This window comes from Ascaphus truei, chromosome 9 (genome assembly GCF_040206685.1).
Source record: "Ascaphus truei isolate aAscTru1 chromosome 9, aAscTru1.hap1, whole genome shotgun sequence".
In the NCBI taxonomy this organism is placed as follows: domain Eukaryota; kingdom Metazoa; phylum Chordata; class Amphibia; order Anura; family Ascaphidae; genus Ascaphus; species Ascaphus truei.
Window position 1 is genome coordinate 58,487,423 of NC_134491.1, and position 17,690 is coordinate 58,505,112.

A 17,690-nucleotide genomic window follows, 5' to 3' on the forward strand; every position below is an offset into this window, starting at 1 on the left:
GTTTCCCCTGCACAATGAATGGAGCTGACATTCTCATGAGCAAGTGGTTGGCAACGCCACAGAATATTGATTGACCATTCGAGCCGTGGTTAAGCAGAGGCGAAAATACCAACAGACGATTGGCACCAACAGATTATTTATGAAGGCTGTAGCAATAACTACAGGATAAAGATCACTTCAAAAGAACTGGTTTCCCCGCAAACACGGACATCGTTTCTGCTTTGTAAACGAATATTCTTTTTATTGAAGATTATTGCACTTTTTCTTAATGCATTTAAACCACCGGTTGTACGATAATTCAAGCAACCCGTTGGAGGCCCTTCCCTCGCTGAAGCAGAGAAGTACTACATTCTGTCTGTGCTGGAGCAAAACCTATTCATAAAACACCAAAGTGTACAGAGAATTCCAAACCCATTATAATCAGATCCAGCTGAATGTAGTAACAGCAAATGTGGCACAAAGCCAGTCAAAGTGTATAGTGAGACTCTGTTACAGCCGTCCGCACTCCGGAGAGTCATAGGGTTCAGAAGTCACCCCAGGTCCTTTGCTCCTGGCCTAAGGGATCTATCCTACCAAGAGGTTCTACACGTACTATCTTTGGTTCTTTAAAATGAGTCATACACGTATTTCATTTCATTGTCACTATTTCCCAGCTGCTTTGGGGAGGAGAGAATAAAGATAACGGTACTGTCCGGTACTGTCCGTACTGTGACTCTGCAGATACAGTATGTTTTCAAGTTGCAGGGTTTCCCACACCCCCTTGTTTACTTGGATGGGAGGCTGATCAATGTTCATTTCAGGCATCCCCAGGTCCCCTAGATACATAACACTAAAGGTAGCGCTCGTTCTCACCAGGGGAAACAAAATGGAAGTTGCATACCACTGGTTCAGCGCTTTCCTTCCATTTAAAAAAGAAACTCAAAATAAATCATTCATTTTATAAAACCTTGGCAGGCATAAAAAAAAGAAATAAGCAGCTTTACCAAATACTTCATTAAATCGGCCTTTTTATTATATGCCACTACCTGCTCTGCAAAATGTAGTTGCCACACTGGAGACCAAATGGTTAACCTTCTAGTGGTGGACGTGTAAAGGACAAAAGGGATTTGATATCTTTGTTGTTGTTTTAATTATTTACACTGAGATTATCTAGTGATGCTGCTTTAACTTTAAACCATGAGCTTTCCAAGCAGACTCCTGCCTATATACAGTATACCAGTGGTAATGCAGGAATCACAGGATGCCAATAATGCTGTTGAATAAATGTGGAATTAGGGAAAAAAATATAAAAAAAAATCAAAGCCTTGTGTATCTGATAGGGATGTTTTGATATAGAATCCTCATCTGATCAAAACAATTGCTTTTTATGAGACAAATGCCACGCATTATTCACTTTGTAAAGCAAACACATTACAATGCTCTAGAAAAGGGCAGGATGTTACAGGGACAACAAATAAAAAAACATTTTTTATATAAAAAAAAAATCTATAAAAAATGAGTTAAAGGAAAATGCAAACTGTCCCGATGCACCGCACATTGTAAAACCATGTAAAACTCATAGCTACAGTACACTTCTATCCTGTATGCACCTGTATGACTAATCTATTAGTTTTCTTTCCTCTTTTTGCATTTTTTAATGCAGCAAAGCATGTAGCACTGCACAATATTTTGTTTATTACAGGATTGAAGCAGTGGGGTCTCCGAAGCTGAACTGTGTTAATATCAGCTCCGGGGACCCCCGGCTTCCAGAGATTGTCACCTCTGTTGCGGTGCTGATATCTGCAGTCAGGGAACGGTGTGCCTAACATAATGGTGGCTTTAAATGTCCCGCCGGCCAATAGGAAGCCGTGACATCATCCGTTGTGGCTTCCTATTGGCCCACGTGACCGGGGCATTAAGCTGAAGACGGATACCACAGTGCTCCATGTTTTGCTGCTTCAGGGCTATGTAAACTTCTTGTCATTTGTTTGCTTAGCAGCTTCCTTGAAATAAAACAAAACTGAGCACATTTATGTCGGATACAATCTATTAATGTTCTTATGCAGATCTAAACAACTGGCTGTGATCCTCACAGGGAGAGAATTCTTAGCATGTGTTTGTCACACCACATTTCACATGTGTAAGATCTGGGCTCAGGCTTTATACCCAAATAAGCACTTGTTCTGTCATTTTTCACTGCTTTAGGCCACGATTATAGTGAGCGCGACGACGCATGCGCTGCGTGAACAAAGCACTGCAGCTCTATCGGGTCGGCCATAGTGCGTGCGGGCACCATGAAGAGCGGCCGCGCGGCAGATTTTTCAAAAGACAATACATTTTGGACTTTCGTGTGGCGGCTGCGTCACGAGAGCGGTTCAGCCAATGAGGGCGAACCAGCCTGCTGACGCATCTGCCACGCCTCCCCATCGCCTCCATCTAAGTGCACCCATCGCTCGGGCGAAAGGCGCACACGACGCCATGCGCTCCATCGCGCGCCTACTATAATCTGCGCCATAGCTTGAACCAGCCACAAAGAGAGGCAAAATATTAAATGGAAAGCCATACAAAGCTAGGCGGTGCGTGGCTCTCGGTATTAACACTGTGGGAATTCAGAGATGTGAAAGCCAAATTATTGTTCCTCTTTACTTTCTTTTCTTTGTTCCTCTTTACTATTACTATGAGGAAGCAACAAACCAAGTACTATATAATGTACAGTAAATGCACCGGAGGCATGAAATTGTATCATTAATAATGTGTTTATTCTCTAAGCATATTAAAGCAGCAGAACGGGTGACACTCCTTTGTGGTTTTTTTTTCCAAATAGGTTTGAAGCAGGGGGTCTCGGGAGCTGAAACACATTAATTTCAGCTCCGGGGACCGCCTGCTTCCTGAGATACTTACTTCGGAAGGTGGGTGCAGGTAGGGTCTCCAGCTGGGCTTGATGGGGTTATCAAAATGGCAGCTTAAATGTCCCGCGGGCCAATAGGAAGCCATGACATCATTCCTTGCTGCTTCCTATTGGCCCACGTAATGCGGGACATTTAAACTCTAAAGAGATACCGGTGCCCCCTTCCGAGGGAAGTATCTCAGGAAGCAGGGGGTCCCCAGAGCTGAAATTAATGGCGGTTCAGCTCCGGAGACCCCCTTCTTCAACTCTATTTAAAAAAAAAAAAAACACAAAAAAGTGTCACCAGTTATTCTGCTCTAAAGTCCTCCCCATAATTAACCCCTCTTTTTATTACGGGATTGAAAACGGGGGGCGGGAGGGGTGGTCCTCCGTAGCTGAATCACACTTTTATCAGCTCCGGGAGCCCCCCTGCTTACCGAGATACAGTGAAGTTACTGGCATCACTTCCTGATTTGTAAAGGGGATTTAAACCGATGATGTTGCGGCTTCTTATTGGCCAGATATTTGACAGCCATTTTGTTTCCTTTCACCGTTAGGTATCTCGGTAACCATGGGAAGGATAGGGGAAGGAATCAATGGAGCGGAAAACTGTACGGTTTGGGGCACCCACCAGCTCCAATGCCGAAAACAGGGGATACAAAAAAAAAGATAAAAGTAGGACGCACTGCTGCTTTAAATACCAATTTCTCCCTGCTCAATTTGAACGATTAGATAGGTGTGATCTGCAGTTATGTGGTTTCGTCTGGCCCTGTAACCTTTCTGCTTCTTGGAACTATCAGTCATTTGCATATTATAAATAATGGTTTCTTTTCGAAGTGCTATGTTAGAAATGCTGCTTGTTTCTAAGCCAATGTGTGAAGAGTGTTAGAGAAACGGAGCGTAAAGGCCCTTTAACTTACAGTATCTCAGCCTTTGGCAACGTCTATAGATTCTCCAAGGTAAGGACGTGTCTCCTGTACCTTTCCCCAGACCGAATCCTTCCCCAGACTGTAATGTATTAGGCCCTGTTCGGTTGAGAATAGAGAGCAGAGAGACTACTCATTTAACCTTTAGAATGGACTTTCAAGCAGTAAATGACATAATCGCTCAAAGACCTCTTTTTATGCTCATTAAAAAGGCCAAAAACTTGTGAAAAGTGTTATTTAAATAGCGATTTTTATGGGGTGTTTGAAAATTCATGCGATATGCAAGTGTAATACGTAAACGGGGAAAAACTCAAAATTAAGCATTCAATAAACTGCTACGGTATGAATTGACAGGTAAAATCTCACCAATTGTTTTCACCTACGAAAGTTACCTGTAAACAGGTTAGTGGAAAGCACAGCTCCTTTAGAAAAAATGGGGTCCCACAGGTTACTTGCTGATAAAGAAACAGGATTTATTTATAAGCCAGGGATAGCATGACAGCCAAAGGAAGCAGTAACACTACTCCCACATCTGCACCTGAATTTACTCTGTTTATTACACATTAAGTCCCCCTTGTCAGTGCATCAATATACTTCACAATTACTGGGAGCATGTTGGAAGATTCGTTTTTCTCCCTGAATCTAGTTCCTACTTGGAAGCACTGGTTTTGAACTTCGGTTCTATTTTTTCCATTTGTTTTCGCCTATGCCAGGCCGGTAAGATTGTTAACGCGGCTATGGTAATCTTTTACGTGCTACAAGTTAGCTCATGTAGTTATTGAAAGAGAGAAACGGACGGAAGCATGTCACGGATAATCTGTCTCCTGATACCGCGTTACCAAAGCGTGTTATCTCTCACAAACAAACCGCTCGTCACACAAATGGCATACAAATGTGTTTATTTAATAGCAGTATTTTTTCAGATATGTTTCGGATTGAATGCAGCGAGACCTCGGTTCTTCTCTACCTTCTGTCTTCCTTTATCAGGCGATTTGTCACTGATTATATTACCGTTTAATAAATAGGCCATTAGGAGTGAATCTCACTCACTGGTGAATCTCGTTCCGTCCCAGCGTCCCAGGGCTGCGTACACAGCATGCCGGCTCCAGACCAAACAAGACATCTCCATGCGATAATTCTTACATCAATAACGGAGACTGCACTGACTTCGTTGACTGAGTCACCTGTGCAGAAGCAGGGATATCCTTGAAACCTGACCTGTTGGCAGCCCTTGAGGACTGGGGTTGGCCACCCCATAGCTACATGAATGCTTTCTCTTTATTTACCATTATATTCACATACCATGAAAAAACCCCATAAGAAATGATATACAAGGTGTTACCTATCTGTGGGCTTTACATTTTTTACATGTGATTGAAGCAGGGGGTCTACTGAGCTGAACCACATAAATTCCAGCTCCGTGGACCCCTGCTTCCCGGAGATCCTTACTTCCATAGGGGGTAACGGTAGCAGCTCAGCTCGGCTACCAAGGGTTCACATTATGGAGGATTTTCAAAGCTCCCGCACCCAGCCGGCCAATAGGAAGCCGTGACATCATCAGGTGCGGCTTTCTATTGGCCCACGCGATTCTGAAGTTTTAAACTTTAAATCCCAGCTAGCTCAGCCGGAGCGGCTACCAGCACCTACTACGGAGATAAATATCTCCGGAAGCAGAGGGTCCCCAGAGCTGAAATGAACGGGGTTGCGCTGGGGAAGACCTCCTGCTTAAATCCGGTGTAAAAAATAATAAATAAATGTTTAATTAAAGAATTTTTTCCATTCTGTAAACGGAGTAAAAATGAGATGAGAACGATAATATCCGACTCTCTCTATCCTTGATGGAATTGTTTTCAACCACGAGTGGTAATTGAAGATTAAACATGAAATACCATTCTTGCTGCTATGTTGAAATCTGATCATGTAAGCTGCATATTCCATCTACTGGGAAATACTCTCTAATACAAAATCATAAATTAACAACTTCATGTTGTGACAGTGACACATTTTGCGTTAATATGTTCATTGGCCTATCTGCATTCTCTACAAAGAATAAATGTAAAAAGATCAATTAAGAGGTCCTTATCCATGGTGATTTATGTCATTTACTTTAGTGCATGTACAGCCCCAAAAATTAGTGAATTATGTTAAAAAGGCAATCCAAGCGACACTTAGAAAAATTGTTTTAATATATGCAGCTTTTAATTTCCTTTATTGAAAACGAATTACCTAAGCTGCCAATCGATTCATTCTACCGTAATCGATCAGCAAAGATCCTCCTTGCCAGGGTTCACTAAATGGCTGCCTTTCAGTTCAATTAATCCTTCAGTCAGTGCAACTCAGCAGCTACAATGTATTCTTATATTACTAAAGTAACATGATCTATTGTTACAGTTTGCAGCTCAAACTGCTGAGAACATTGGCAACAAATTATCACAAACAGGAAAGTGTTACAGAGATCTTGCACTGCTGTGGAGGTGTGCTAAAGCCTGCTATAGAAATCAAAGAATGCTCAGTATGTTAAAACTCGTCAAAAAATGTAATTAAGAGTTGAATATTAATAATAATAATAATAATAATAATAATAATCAGAATAAATGCAGTAAGTATGATCTAACTGATTTATTGGAGAAAAAAACACACATGTAGGATATTGCTTGGATTGCATCTTTAAAATGTAGCTAATGAAGTACATTATTGCTTGAACTGATAAAAGTGATACAGTGTATGTATCTGTAACAGTTCCATTGAATTGAGTTTGCACTAACAAACAGGGGTGTCTCAATGCAGGCTTAGCTGCACTTACATTGCATCCCTGCTCTGCTGCATCTCAGTACAGGTGAGGGCTAAACATCTGTTGGGAACTTGTTGTATTACCTGTATTTTACACATCAGAGACATGTACATCAATGCAAAAAGAAACAATTATTATTATTAGGAAGGAGTGGCTCAGTAAGTAAAGACACTGACTGCAAACAATGAGACCGTGCTTGAATTAGGGGAACCTGGTTCAACTCCCGCTGCGAGCCCCTTGTAACCTTGAGCAAGGCACTTTATCTCCATGTGCCTCAGGCACCAAAATCATAGATTGTAAGCTCATCTGGGCAGGGAGTGTGTCTGTAAAATTCTGATGTGCTGTGTACCGTTCACTGTACTGTAATTGTGATGCACTTTGTGTCCCATTGGGAGAAAATGCTATATGAAAAAAAATGTATTATATATATATATATATATATGATATTGTAAAGGGAAGATTCCAAGAGCAAAAAAAGAATTAGTCAATAGCTGTCACAAAAAGAAAATCTGTACTGTTTCCAACAGGTTAAAACTGAATCTTCATTGCATAATATACATTAATAAATTATCATAAGCATATGTGAAATATGTTTGCCATATTCATGTTTATTTCATCTTTTTTCATCAGTTATTATTACTAGTTTTAGTAAGTCATGCTTCAAGGAAGAGAAATGAAACAATATGTAGGCACACAACATCTGTAAGTGAAAAGTTCCCACATTAAGGGATATTTAATTGTCTAGTGTTTATTAGGGTTGGGATACATACGTGTTGATTGTTTATGTGACAGTGGTGAAAAAGAGATATTTATAACGGCAGAAAGAATGACAAAAAAAATAAACTGTTTATCAATTTAGCTATAATTCAACCATCCCCAAAACGAAAATGTTACTTTTATGAAAAATGAATGTGATTTATTGTCCTATATTCTTAGCCCTTTGGCGAATAATAGAATCATCGTTTACTTCTAAAGGCCAAGAAGTTGGGAAGACGAAGATGGATAATTTGAGAGTAAATATAAAGTAGATTTCTCTTAAGGCATTCCTTCCCGACATTTACTGTACCTAAATAAAGACACATAGTCCAGTTTATATTGGTGGTATCGTGCAAGGAAAATGGTATAATAAGTATTAAGGATGCAGTGTGCTTGTTCCAGCACATTACTAGATTTCAGGGGTTTCCAAAAAGACTTTGTTTTTATGCACAAAGGTAATTTTATTTTCATATTTTTCCTTCCCACTCCCAGTTGTACTAAAGCCATTTCCAGGAATAAAGTGCAGAAGTAATGACAATTCCATTCACATGAAGGTGGCAGAGAGAAACACATGTATAAACTCCTCAGCTTCACGCCCGCCAGTGCGGAAACTCCTCTGGTAGCCGGACTATACTTTACTATGAGTGTCACAAGCAGCAGCAATGCTGGATCAAAGCAGCACAGTGGCTCATTGAACACATTGCAATATATTTCATGTAAACCTTTGCTGGATACATAACTCCTGTCATTTGCTCTTCCGATAAATTTGGCATGGATCAATTTGCTATTTTTAAAAATAATTTGACACATATTTGCTATTTTTTTTTTTTTTAATCTTTATCGTGCTTTATTATTTTTTGCTGGGTTTTTCTGTGGGGTGTTGCTTGTCCCCTCTGATGTTGACAGGAAGTGACTATTACAGAAGTGCTGGCAACAGCGCTACCGCCAACTGAAATCTTGGGGCCCAGGACAAATGAAAGGAGCAGCCACCCCCCCCCCACCCCCCCATAGCTCACCTACTACAAAAAAAAATTTTAAGCGCGCAACTTTTACTTAACTGTTTTTTTCTTATTGTAATACGGAAAAAAAACATTACAATGCAATCTGTTTCTTTTTATATTTTCAACAAAAGACAAAGATGCCCAATGCTACATCCAATGTGACAAAAGGCCTGGGGGGGATTCAGTATGGGCCTGGGGGGGGGGGTTAGGTATGGGCCGGGGGGGAGGGGGGTAAAGTATGGGCCTGGGGGGGTTAAGTATGGGTGGGTGACTGACTGCCTTTGACTGACTGACTGCCTGGGTGGGTGACTGACTGCTTGGGTGACTGACTGCCAGGGTGGGTGACTGCCTTTGGCTGCCTGGGTGGGTGAGTGACTGCCTGAGTGGGTGACTGCGTGGGTGACTGCCTAGGTGGGTGGGTGACTGACTGGGTGGGTGACTAACTGCCAGGTTGGGTGGGTGGGTGACTGACTGCCAAAGTGGGCGACTGATTGCCAGGGTGGGTGTATGGGCGACTGACTGCCTGAGTGACTGACTGCCATTGACTGACTGCTAGGGTGGGTGCGTTGACTAACTCCCTTGTCTGACTGCCAGAGTTGACTGACTGACTGCCGGGGTGGGTGGGTGACTGACTGCCTTGGATGACTGACTGCCAGGGTAGGTGGGTGGGTGACTGAGTGACTGGGTGGGTGACTGAGTGACTGGGTGTGTGACAGGGTGGGTGAGTGACTGCCTGGGTGACTGACCTTGTGGGTGGGTGCTGCTTCTTGCTTCCTTGCCCTGCCAGATGCTTCCCTCCCCTGCCCCCCGCGGCTGCTGCCCGGGGCGGGATGTAGGCTGAGGGGGGGGGGGGGAGCAAGACTGGCGGGCTAATTCTGTGGCAGCTGCAGCCCGGGGCAGGAGGCTGGCGTGTGGGGAGCTGGGTTGGCGGGCGCAGGCTCGAACGGCGCTTCCCCTCTATCCCACGTTGGGAGAGGGGGGGGGAGCGGGCCCACAGGCAGCAGGCCGGACACCCTGCATGAGCACGGGGCCCGGGACACCAACCCGGGCAGACCCCCCCTGTTGGCGGCCCTGCCTGTCCCACACTGATGCACGTAATATGAGAAACATCCTGATTTATCTGCACACTAGGTGAAGCAATCCCTTATTTAAAGGAAGTTAATGCACATTCATACACGCACAATAGACATATAATGGTAAGTCACATTGGACAATTAATCTTCACAAATCCTAACAGTTCCTGGTGAGGAGAGAAGCTGACTTAGAACGGGCCAGTTTATGCACTATGGTTCTATCCCATGTGTCTTTAAGGAGTTGTGTGTTGTCAGTTTAAAAAGATGAAACGTGAAGCCCCCACACAGGACCAAACTGAGCTGACAACAAAGAAATGTTTATTTGCTTCACAAGGTAGTACATACAGACATATCTGATTAGTATGTATATATTTACATTATTTTTTTCAGTTTACCATGACAATAAGTATTAACATACAATTGATTTGTTCAAAAAAAGGTTGGACATCTTTTTTTTAGAAAGGATAGGTATACAGGGATATACCAAATAAGTAAATGTGGGAAGGATGTTGATCCAGGGAGTAATCTGATTGCCAATTATTGGAGTCAGGAAGGAATTTATTTTTCCCCTTATGAGATATCATTAGATGATATGACACTGGGGTTTTTTGTTTGCCTTCCTCTGGATCAATATACTGTAAGTACGGATATAGGATAAAGTATCTGTCGTCTTAATTTCGCATATCTTTATTCAACCTCATCTACTATGTAACTATGTAACATAGGGTAGATTTTGCAGCCCTTATCGCTACAGCAGGAGTGAGTGGCCAACTCCAGTCCTCAAGGTCAAGTTTTAAGGATATACCTGCTTCAGCACAGACATTGACTGAGCCACTGATTGAGCCCCCTGTGCTAAAGCTGGGATATCTCTAAAACCTGACCTGTTGGTGGCCCTTGTGGACTGGAGTTGGCCACCCCTGCCCTACAGTGTCTTGTCCATTCTGTTTAATGGCATGAAGCCTAGAAAAGGTTAAAGACGTGGGTACGTGAGCACCGCCTTTCTCATTCCTGACTCCTTACTTATTACTTCCTTATCATTGGAATGGGTACCTAACTATCCATACATCTGATTACTCTATTACTGGGACGCAGCAAATAGATGGGCAGTCTTACCCTATTCAGAATTTCCTTTAAAACAGAAAACAGATTTAAAAAAAAGTATTCAAGTTGGGTTACTGACTATGCACGTCCTTTAACCCAGGCAGTGCTGAAAAGCTGTGAATGCGGCAGGCATAAGCTTATAGGGGTCCAAGTAAAAATGGATGAGACGTAAAAAGTGACACACTGTGCTCATTTGCATGACATTACCCAGAGTCCCTGGCTGCAGTGGAAGCACTCTTTGATAAGCGATAATGGGGAAAGACAGGGCTGCAGACCTGTCTGAGACATGTGAATGCACCACCAGTGGGATTCTTATTTACTGAAGACTGATTTTAAAAAACTTAAATGTTTCTGTTTTTTAAAGAGCTGTCAACCACCTACGCTTAGGGGTTAATACTATATTGTGCAAAGTGCAATTGGCCGCTTCAGACAGTATAGAATTATTTCCTGTGAAACCTACAACTGTCGTTAGTATCTTTTGGTCCTCAGTGGGACTGCATCTTCAAAGTGTCATTAGAGACCCAGCACAATATATTCTGATGAAATAGACTTTGAATCTCATTGCCTTTGTTCGTTTAGGTTCAAGCTTAGCAGATAAAGATGTTTCACAAAAGGTATTTATCACAATTCTTACCACACACACCTGTATATATTATGTATCAAATGTTTTACCAGGAAGTAATCCATTGAGAGTTACCACTCGTTTTCTAGTATGTCCTGGGCACAGACTTATGATAACACATGGTTGCATTAAATGAGCAGAGGTTATACATTATATTTACAGACATTTCATGGACAGTTAGAGATAATATGTTAATAGGGGCGTATGTAACCGTTGCAGACAAGGTTATAATTGTGTTAGAAGAGGTAGGATATGTATGTATGTTCATATGCATACTTTTTACCCACCATAACTTAACTAAGTATGGTGAAACCTATCCCATACTTCATTTGGCAAAGCCAGTATAACCAACCCCACACTGATGAGACCCATTAAGGTCGAAACGGCTGTCTGTGGTGGGTTTACTGGCTATGCATCTTAACCCAGGCTGTGCTCAAAGCTGAGAAATGAAGCAAGCATAAGCTTATAGGGGACCATGTTATATGGCTGTGTTTCCCAACTCCAGTCCTCAGGGAACCTCAACAGGTCAGGTCTTAAGGATATCCCGGCTCCAGCACAGGTGGCTCAGTCAAAATCACTGAGCCGCTGATTGACCCACCTGTGCTGGAGCAGGGATATCCTTAAGACCTGACCTGTTGAGGTTCCCTGAGGACTGGAGTTGGGAAACACTGTTATATGGTGTTGAAGCAAAAGGTGGCACTGTGTGCTCATTTGCATGTAATTTCCCAGAATCCTGCTGCAGTGGAAGCACTGTGTGCTGGGGGATAATGGTGAAAGGCAAGGTTGCAGATCTGTCTAAGGCTAAGTCCCCGCTAGCGCTGATCGGGCTGAGCGGGCGGCGCTTGCGGAGGAGACTTACATATATAGATATATGTAAGTCCCTGCTCACGCAGTGCGCGTGGCGCTCGTGCACACACGCTCAGCCGCGATTGGCGCTTAGGTAAACAAAAAACTATACTTACCCGCGCGCTCAACTACCCGCAATGCCCCCCCCCCACCTTTCCCCCGTGCACGCGTACAAGTCGGACACCCGGCGTTCATGCTTGGAGAGCTCTCCAAGCATGAGCGTGCTCAGCGCCAGCGGGGACTTAGCCTAAGACATGCAAATGAGCATACAGTAATATTTCCATTTGATATATATATATATATATATATATATATATATACTGTATACATACACATCATAGATCAGTGGTCTCTCAACTCTTCATAGGACCTTGCGCTAGACCAGGGTTTGGAGGCAACCACCCGGCATTATATTGATATTTACATCAGGTGCATTCACCTACATGCAAGTGCATTGGTTTTAATAACAAACCTGGTGTGGTCGTTGAATACACAATTCTTGTTCTGTCTGCTTCTTTACTGGACAGTGTCCAGCAATTCTACGTTCCCTGTCTCCTGTATTTGATAAGCATGTTTACCATTGAACTAAACATGTCAGCATTTGGACACTTTCCCCCCCTAGAGACCTTTTCCTACAGCAGATCTCCTAACAAAGCTATAACTGTAATTCAACAACATGGGTGGTTTCTAGTCAAATCCTTTCACTGAGGCAGCAGTACTGTATGTTATAAATAGTGCTGTTCTATGTATTATTACCCTGTAATTCTCCTCCCTACACTTCTCCTACTCTACAAGCTGACTGCCTTTTCTGCATCCGAGATTACAACTGCTATTATTTTTATATGTATACAGAAATTGCTAAATATCTGGGATTATATCATTTTCTGTGTTCATTATCTAAATGCACGTTCTCGTTATGGATGTTGCTTTCAATTGGCGATGTATACATCATGTTATTGACCGCTGCAAGTGACAGGATATTGTCACCCTTCTCGTACAGCTGTTTATATGATCTACTTGACCCCCAAGAAACAATAAAGACCGCAGGCACAAGCAATATATTCCTTATGGCGGATTAAAAATACCAAAATACTCATTCTCTACACTGAAATAACTCGGAGCTAGCACATTAAATACATGTACTGTATATAGGGTAACGTCCTATTCATTAACATGCATAATCAAGGTTTAAGGTAAGGAATGTGCAGGGAATGCAGTTTTGCTTATTCATTCAAAATAAAGCTGCAATATATTTTAAAACACAACATGGACAGTTAAATGTCAGGAATTACAGAATGAATACGGAACATTTAATATATATTTTGTAGTACATTTTATAAATGTCCACCCACAGAAACACAACAATATAGGTCATTTTTTGCCCTACATACTACATGTTAAACATGTTATAAACGTGTACGTCTTTTGTTTTTTTATATATATATATATATATATATATATATATATATAAAACCAAAGGACGTACATGTTTTATTTTATATATATATATATATATATATATATATATATATATATATATATATATATTTCTGAGCTTGCAGGGGTTGTGTGTGTTTCATTCAAATGATCCTATGTATAATTGCAGCGTATGTTCACAGACACTGTTGCCAGACCAAATGTGGGTTTGAATAAAATCCAACATACTGTACAAAACGAAGTAATTTGATCAAAATACAAAAAGCTGCCATTTACGGGTGCCCTGCTGTCTTTCGGTTTTATGTATCCCATTTCCTGAGACACTGCCCCCTTTAATAGAGCAAGCTGACATTACACAGCAAAAAATCAGGCTGTAGGAACACCCCCCCTCCCCCCCCCCCCCCAAGCATATGGATGTCAGAGAGGAGAAATCCTACCTGAATTCTTCAAATGCAAACATGGCCTATTGCAGATTCCGATCCAGAATCATGGGGAAGAGGGCTCCTTGTGTACGGACATGGGAATGATGGTGTCGGATTGTGGAGTGGTGCATTTCCTACTTGCGGCGCGTTGGGAAAATAAAATCAGCAGAGGAAGGGTATGCAGTATACAGGCTCACTGGCATCCCTAGCAGCCTCTGGCTCAGCCAGCTGCTGAAGAGCAGGGGGAAAGAGGGAGAGGGAGAGAGCGAGGGAGAGGGAGAGGGAGAAGAGCAGCATGTGATCATTTCTGCAAGTCTGATTAATGCAGTAACGTAGGGGTTCTCAACTCCAGTCCACAAGAACCCCCCCACTCCCCAACAGGACAGGTTTTCAGGCTATCCTTTCTTCAGCACAGCTGGCTCAATCAAAGCAGGGATAGCCTGAAAACCTGACCTGTGGGGGGGTAGGGAGGAGGATCTTGAGGACTGGAGTTGAGAACCGTACAGTAACTGGTCTTCTACTCTGAAAATAAGGTTAAATATCTATCCTATACGGGCTAAACTACTCAGAAAAAGAAGGTTTATTGATGTGGCCTTTTAAAGTAGCAATCTGTGCTGTCCCACTCAGAAGCAGCCTTTCTAGTTATTCAGTACTCTGCTCCCACTCTCTTGAACCCTGTTTCGTCTCATTCCCTGTGATACCAAGCCCAGATCTGCAGGCCGGCAAGGATGGATTATTGGCCACGAAGGACCGCCACAGAGGCCAAATATACAGACAATTACCCACAACACTTTGCGTCTTTAACCCTATCGGAAAAGGGAAAGAAGCCGCATGGCGGGATTGCCTCCCAGCGACCCTCCAGTACAGGCGATCTTGTTCATGTCGCATTCTATATGTTAGTTATTGCACAGAGAAGAGCCGTGGCACACAAAGCCAGATGCACACGCTGGCTAAATAATAGTAATAATAATAATAACTTTATTTCTTATAGCGCTTTCCTCCCAATGGGCTCAAAGCATAGCGCGCAGAACGCAGCACACAGTACTGTTACAGACACCGTCCCTGCCCAGATGAGCTTACAATCTATGTTTCTGGTACTGAGGCACAGGGAGACAAAGTGACTTGCCCAAGGTCACAAGGAGCCGACATTTTTTACAGTCTGTGTCTACTGTACCATAATAAAGAGTTAACTTGTTGACATGCCTGATGTATTCCAAGTGTGACAGGAAGCCCTGTTATTTTGTGCTGCTATTATCTTTTGAAGTCCTCTCATTCCTGGAATGTCTCATGAAGACATATAATTAGGATGGGCTGCATCTGGTAATATATCTGGCAGCAGCTTTGCGATGGGATGTATTCTCTCACCATTTGCCCAATGAGTTTCTCTTGCACTATGTACTTTCGTAGCAGCGAACACAAAGTTTCCCGTGTTGAGCACAGCCGTTGTAACATAAAAAGGGGTTTATTATACCGCGTTCCCAAACCGGCACAGTCTTGTGATGCGCGTTAGTTGCTGCGTGATACTTGATCTTGGACAAATTGGGCTGTAGCCGCTGAGAACAAGCAATCCTGTGACATGTATACAGACGCTCCATATTCTCCCAGACTTAATAAACAAAATGTACGTATATTGCATTGATCTTTGGCTTGTTAGTGTCTGAGAGATACCACATTGCAAGGCAGCAGAAAGGACCCCCAGGCCTCTTGCTGCTCTCGCACAGGATCCCCAGGCCTCTTGCTGCTCTCGCACAGGATCCCCAGGCCTCTCCTGCTCTCACACAGGATCCCCTGGCCTCTCCTGCTCTCACACAGGATTCCCTGGCCTCTCCTGCTCTCACACAGGATCCCCAGGCCTCTCCTGCTCTCACACAGGATCCCCTGGCCTCTCCTGCTCTCACACAGGATTCCCTGGCCTCTCCTGCTCTCACACAGGATTCCCTGGCCTCTCCTGCTATCACACAGGATCCCCAGGCCTCTCCTGCTCTCACACAGGATTCCCCGGCCTCTCCTGCTCTCACACAGAATCCCCCGGCCTCTCCTGCTCTCACACAGGATCCCCCGGCCTCTCCTGCTCTCACACAGGATCCCCTGGCCTCTCCTGCTCTCACACAGGATCCCCCGGCCTCTCCTGCTCTCACACAGGATCCCCTGGCCTCTCCTGCACTCACACAGTATCCCCTGGCCTCTCCTGCTCTCACACAGGATCCCCTGGCCTCTCCTGCTCTCACACAGGATCCCCTGGCCTCTCCTGCTCTCACACAGGATCCCCTAGCCTCTCCTGATCTCACACAGGATCCCCTGGCCTCTCCTGCTCTCACACAGGATCCCCTGGCCTCTCCTGCTCTCACACAGGATCCCCTGGCCTCTCCTGCTCTCACACAGGATTCCCTGGCCTCTCCTGCTCTCACACAGGATCCCCAGGCCTCTCCTGCTCTTACACAGGATCCCCTGGCCTCTCCTGCTCTCACACAGGATCCCCTGGCCTCTCCTGCTCTCACACAGGATCCCCTGGCCTCTCCTGCTCTCACACAGGATCCCCTGGCCTCTCCTGCTCTCACACAGGATCCCCTGGCCTCTCCTGCTCTCACACAGGATTCCCTGGCCTCTCTTGCTCTCACACAGGATCCCCAGGCCTCTCCTGCTCTTACACAGGATCCCCTGGCCTCTCCTGCTCTCACACAGGATCCCCTGGCCTCTCCTGCTCTCACACAGGATCCCCTGGCCTCTCCTGCTCTCACACAGGATCCCCTGGCCTCTCCTGCTCTCACACAGGATCCCCTGGCCTCTCCTGCTCTCACACAGGATCCCCTGGCCTCTCCTGCTCTCACACTGGATTCCCTGGCCTCTCCTGCTCTCACACAGGATTCCCTGGCCTCTCCTGCTCTCACACAGGATCCCCAGGCCTCTCCTGCTCTTACACAATTCCCATTGGAATTTATTGTAGAAAATAAATGGGGCCTACTCGTGGAATTTGCGTGAGATGTGAAAACAGTCTAAAAACAACAAACCCCCTCAGGGAGCTGCCCCATAACAGCTTTAACTCTCCTTCTTCCTGACATGACAGAATTTGGAACTGGGAGCTCATTTTACTCCAATACTTTTATGAATTGGGTTTTACAAGTAAGGCTGCGTCCTCTGTGCCGCTGAGCGCGCTCATGCTTGAGAGCGGTGACGTCACCAACTCTCTAAGGGGGGGGGGGCATTGCCGGGTGCGTGGCTGAGAAGTGATTGGTGCTGATTGGTTGAGGAGGTCATGTGACCTCTCAGTGAGCCTGAAAGACAAATTAATCTGTCTCAGCAAGCGCCTAGAGCCCGCGAGGGCACGGGCGCGCAGTGTGAGCATGGTCGGACACCTTCCCATTCATTGTGCTGACCGCGCTAAGCGCCAAGGGCGGTCAGCAGCACAGAGGATGCAGCCTAATACTTTTACATCTGCTCCACGAAGGGTTAATGTGCCCAAATGCCAAACTGGAGTAACACTTTACAACCTTCCCACACTCCTTAGTATTTGTAGTGGCCAGATTGTGTGGAAGATTATGCACAAGAACTGAAAAGTACAGTATATGCCAGCGATTCCCAACCAGGGTTCCGTGGAAGCAGTCTCAGGGGTTCCTCCTATGGACCACATCCCCCCCAACCCCCCCCCCCCCCCACCTCCTGGGGGTGGGGTTTTTTGGTATGTATTTTGTAGGGTGGATTGAGAGAGAGTGGGGTAATTGACGGAAGGTAGGGGCGAGTGAGAGAAGAGAGGGGGGCAGGAGGGAGTGAGTGAGGAAAAGAGGGCGTAAGAGTGAGACGCAAGGGATAAATACATGCGAGGCGGGAGGGGGGAGAGTTAGTGAGATGGAG

General features: G+C 44.5%; 1 protein-coding gene across 9 annotated transcripts in view; it reads right to left on the minus strand.

Annotated features, from left to right (window-relative positions):
- Positions 1-17,690, minus strand: part of EVL (Enah/Vasp-like) — a 122,249-nt gene that overhangs the window by 84,246 nt on the left and 20,313 nt on the right. For 2 of the 9 annotated variants that reach the window (XM_075615085.1, XM_075615083.1), the window contains exon 1: positions 13,857-14,080. The exons of 2 other annotated variants lie outside the window; for them this stretch is intronic. In XM_075615085.1, the coding sequence (XP_075471200.1) occupies positions 13,857-13,879 (23 nt within the window). In that variant the 5' untranslated portion in view covers positions 13,880-14,080. Of the gene's footprint in view, positions 1-13,856; positions 14,081-17,690 lie in introns of those variants that run through there. 5 more of the 9 variants (XM_075615090.1, XM_075615089.1, XM_075615093.1 and 2 more) reach the window with 3 other exon arrangements.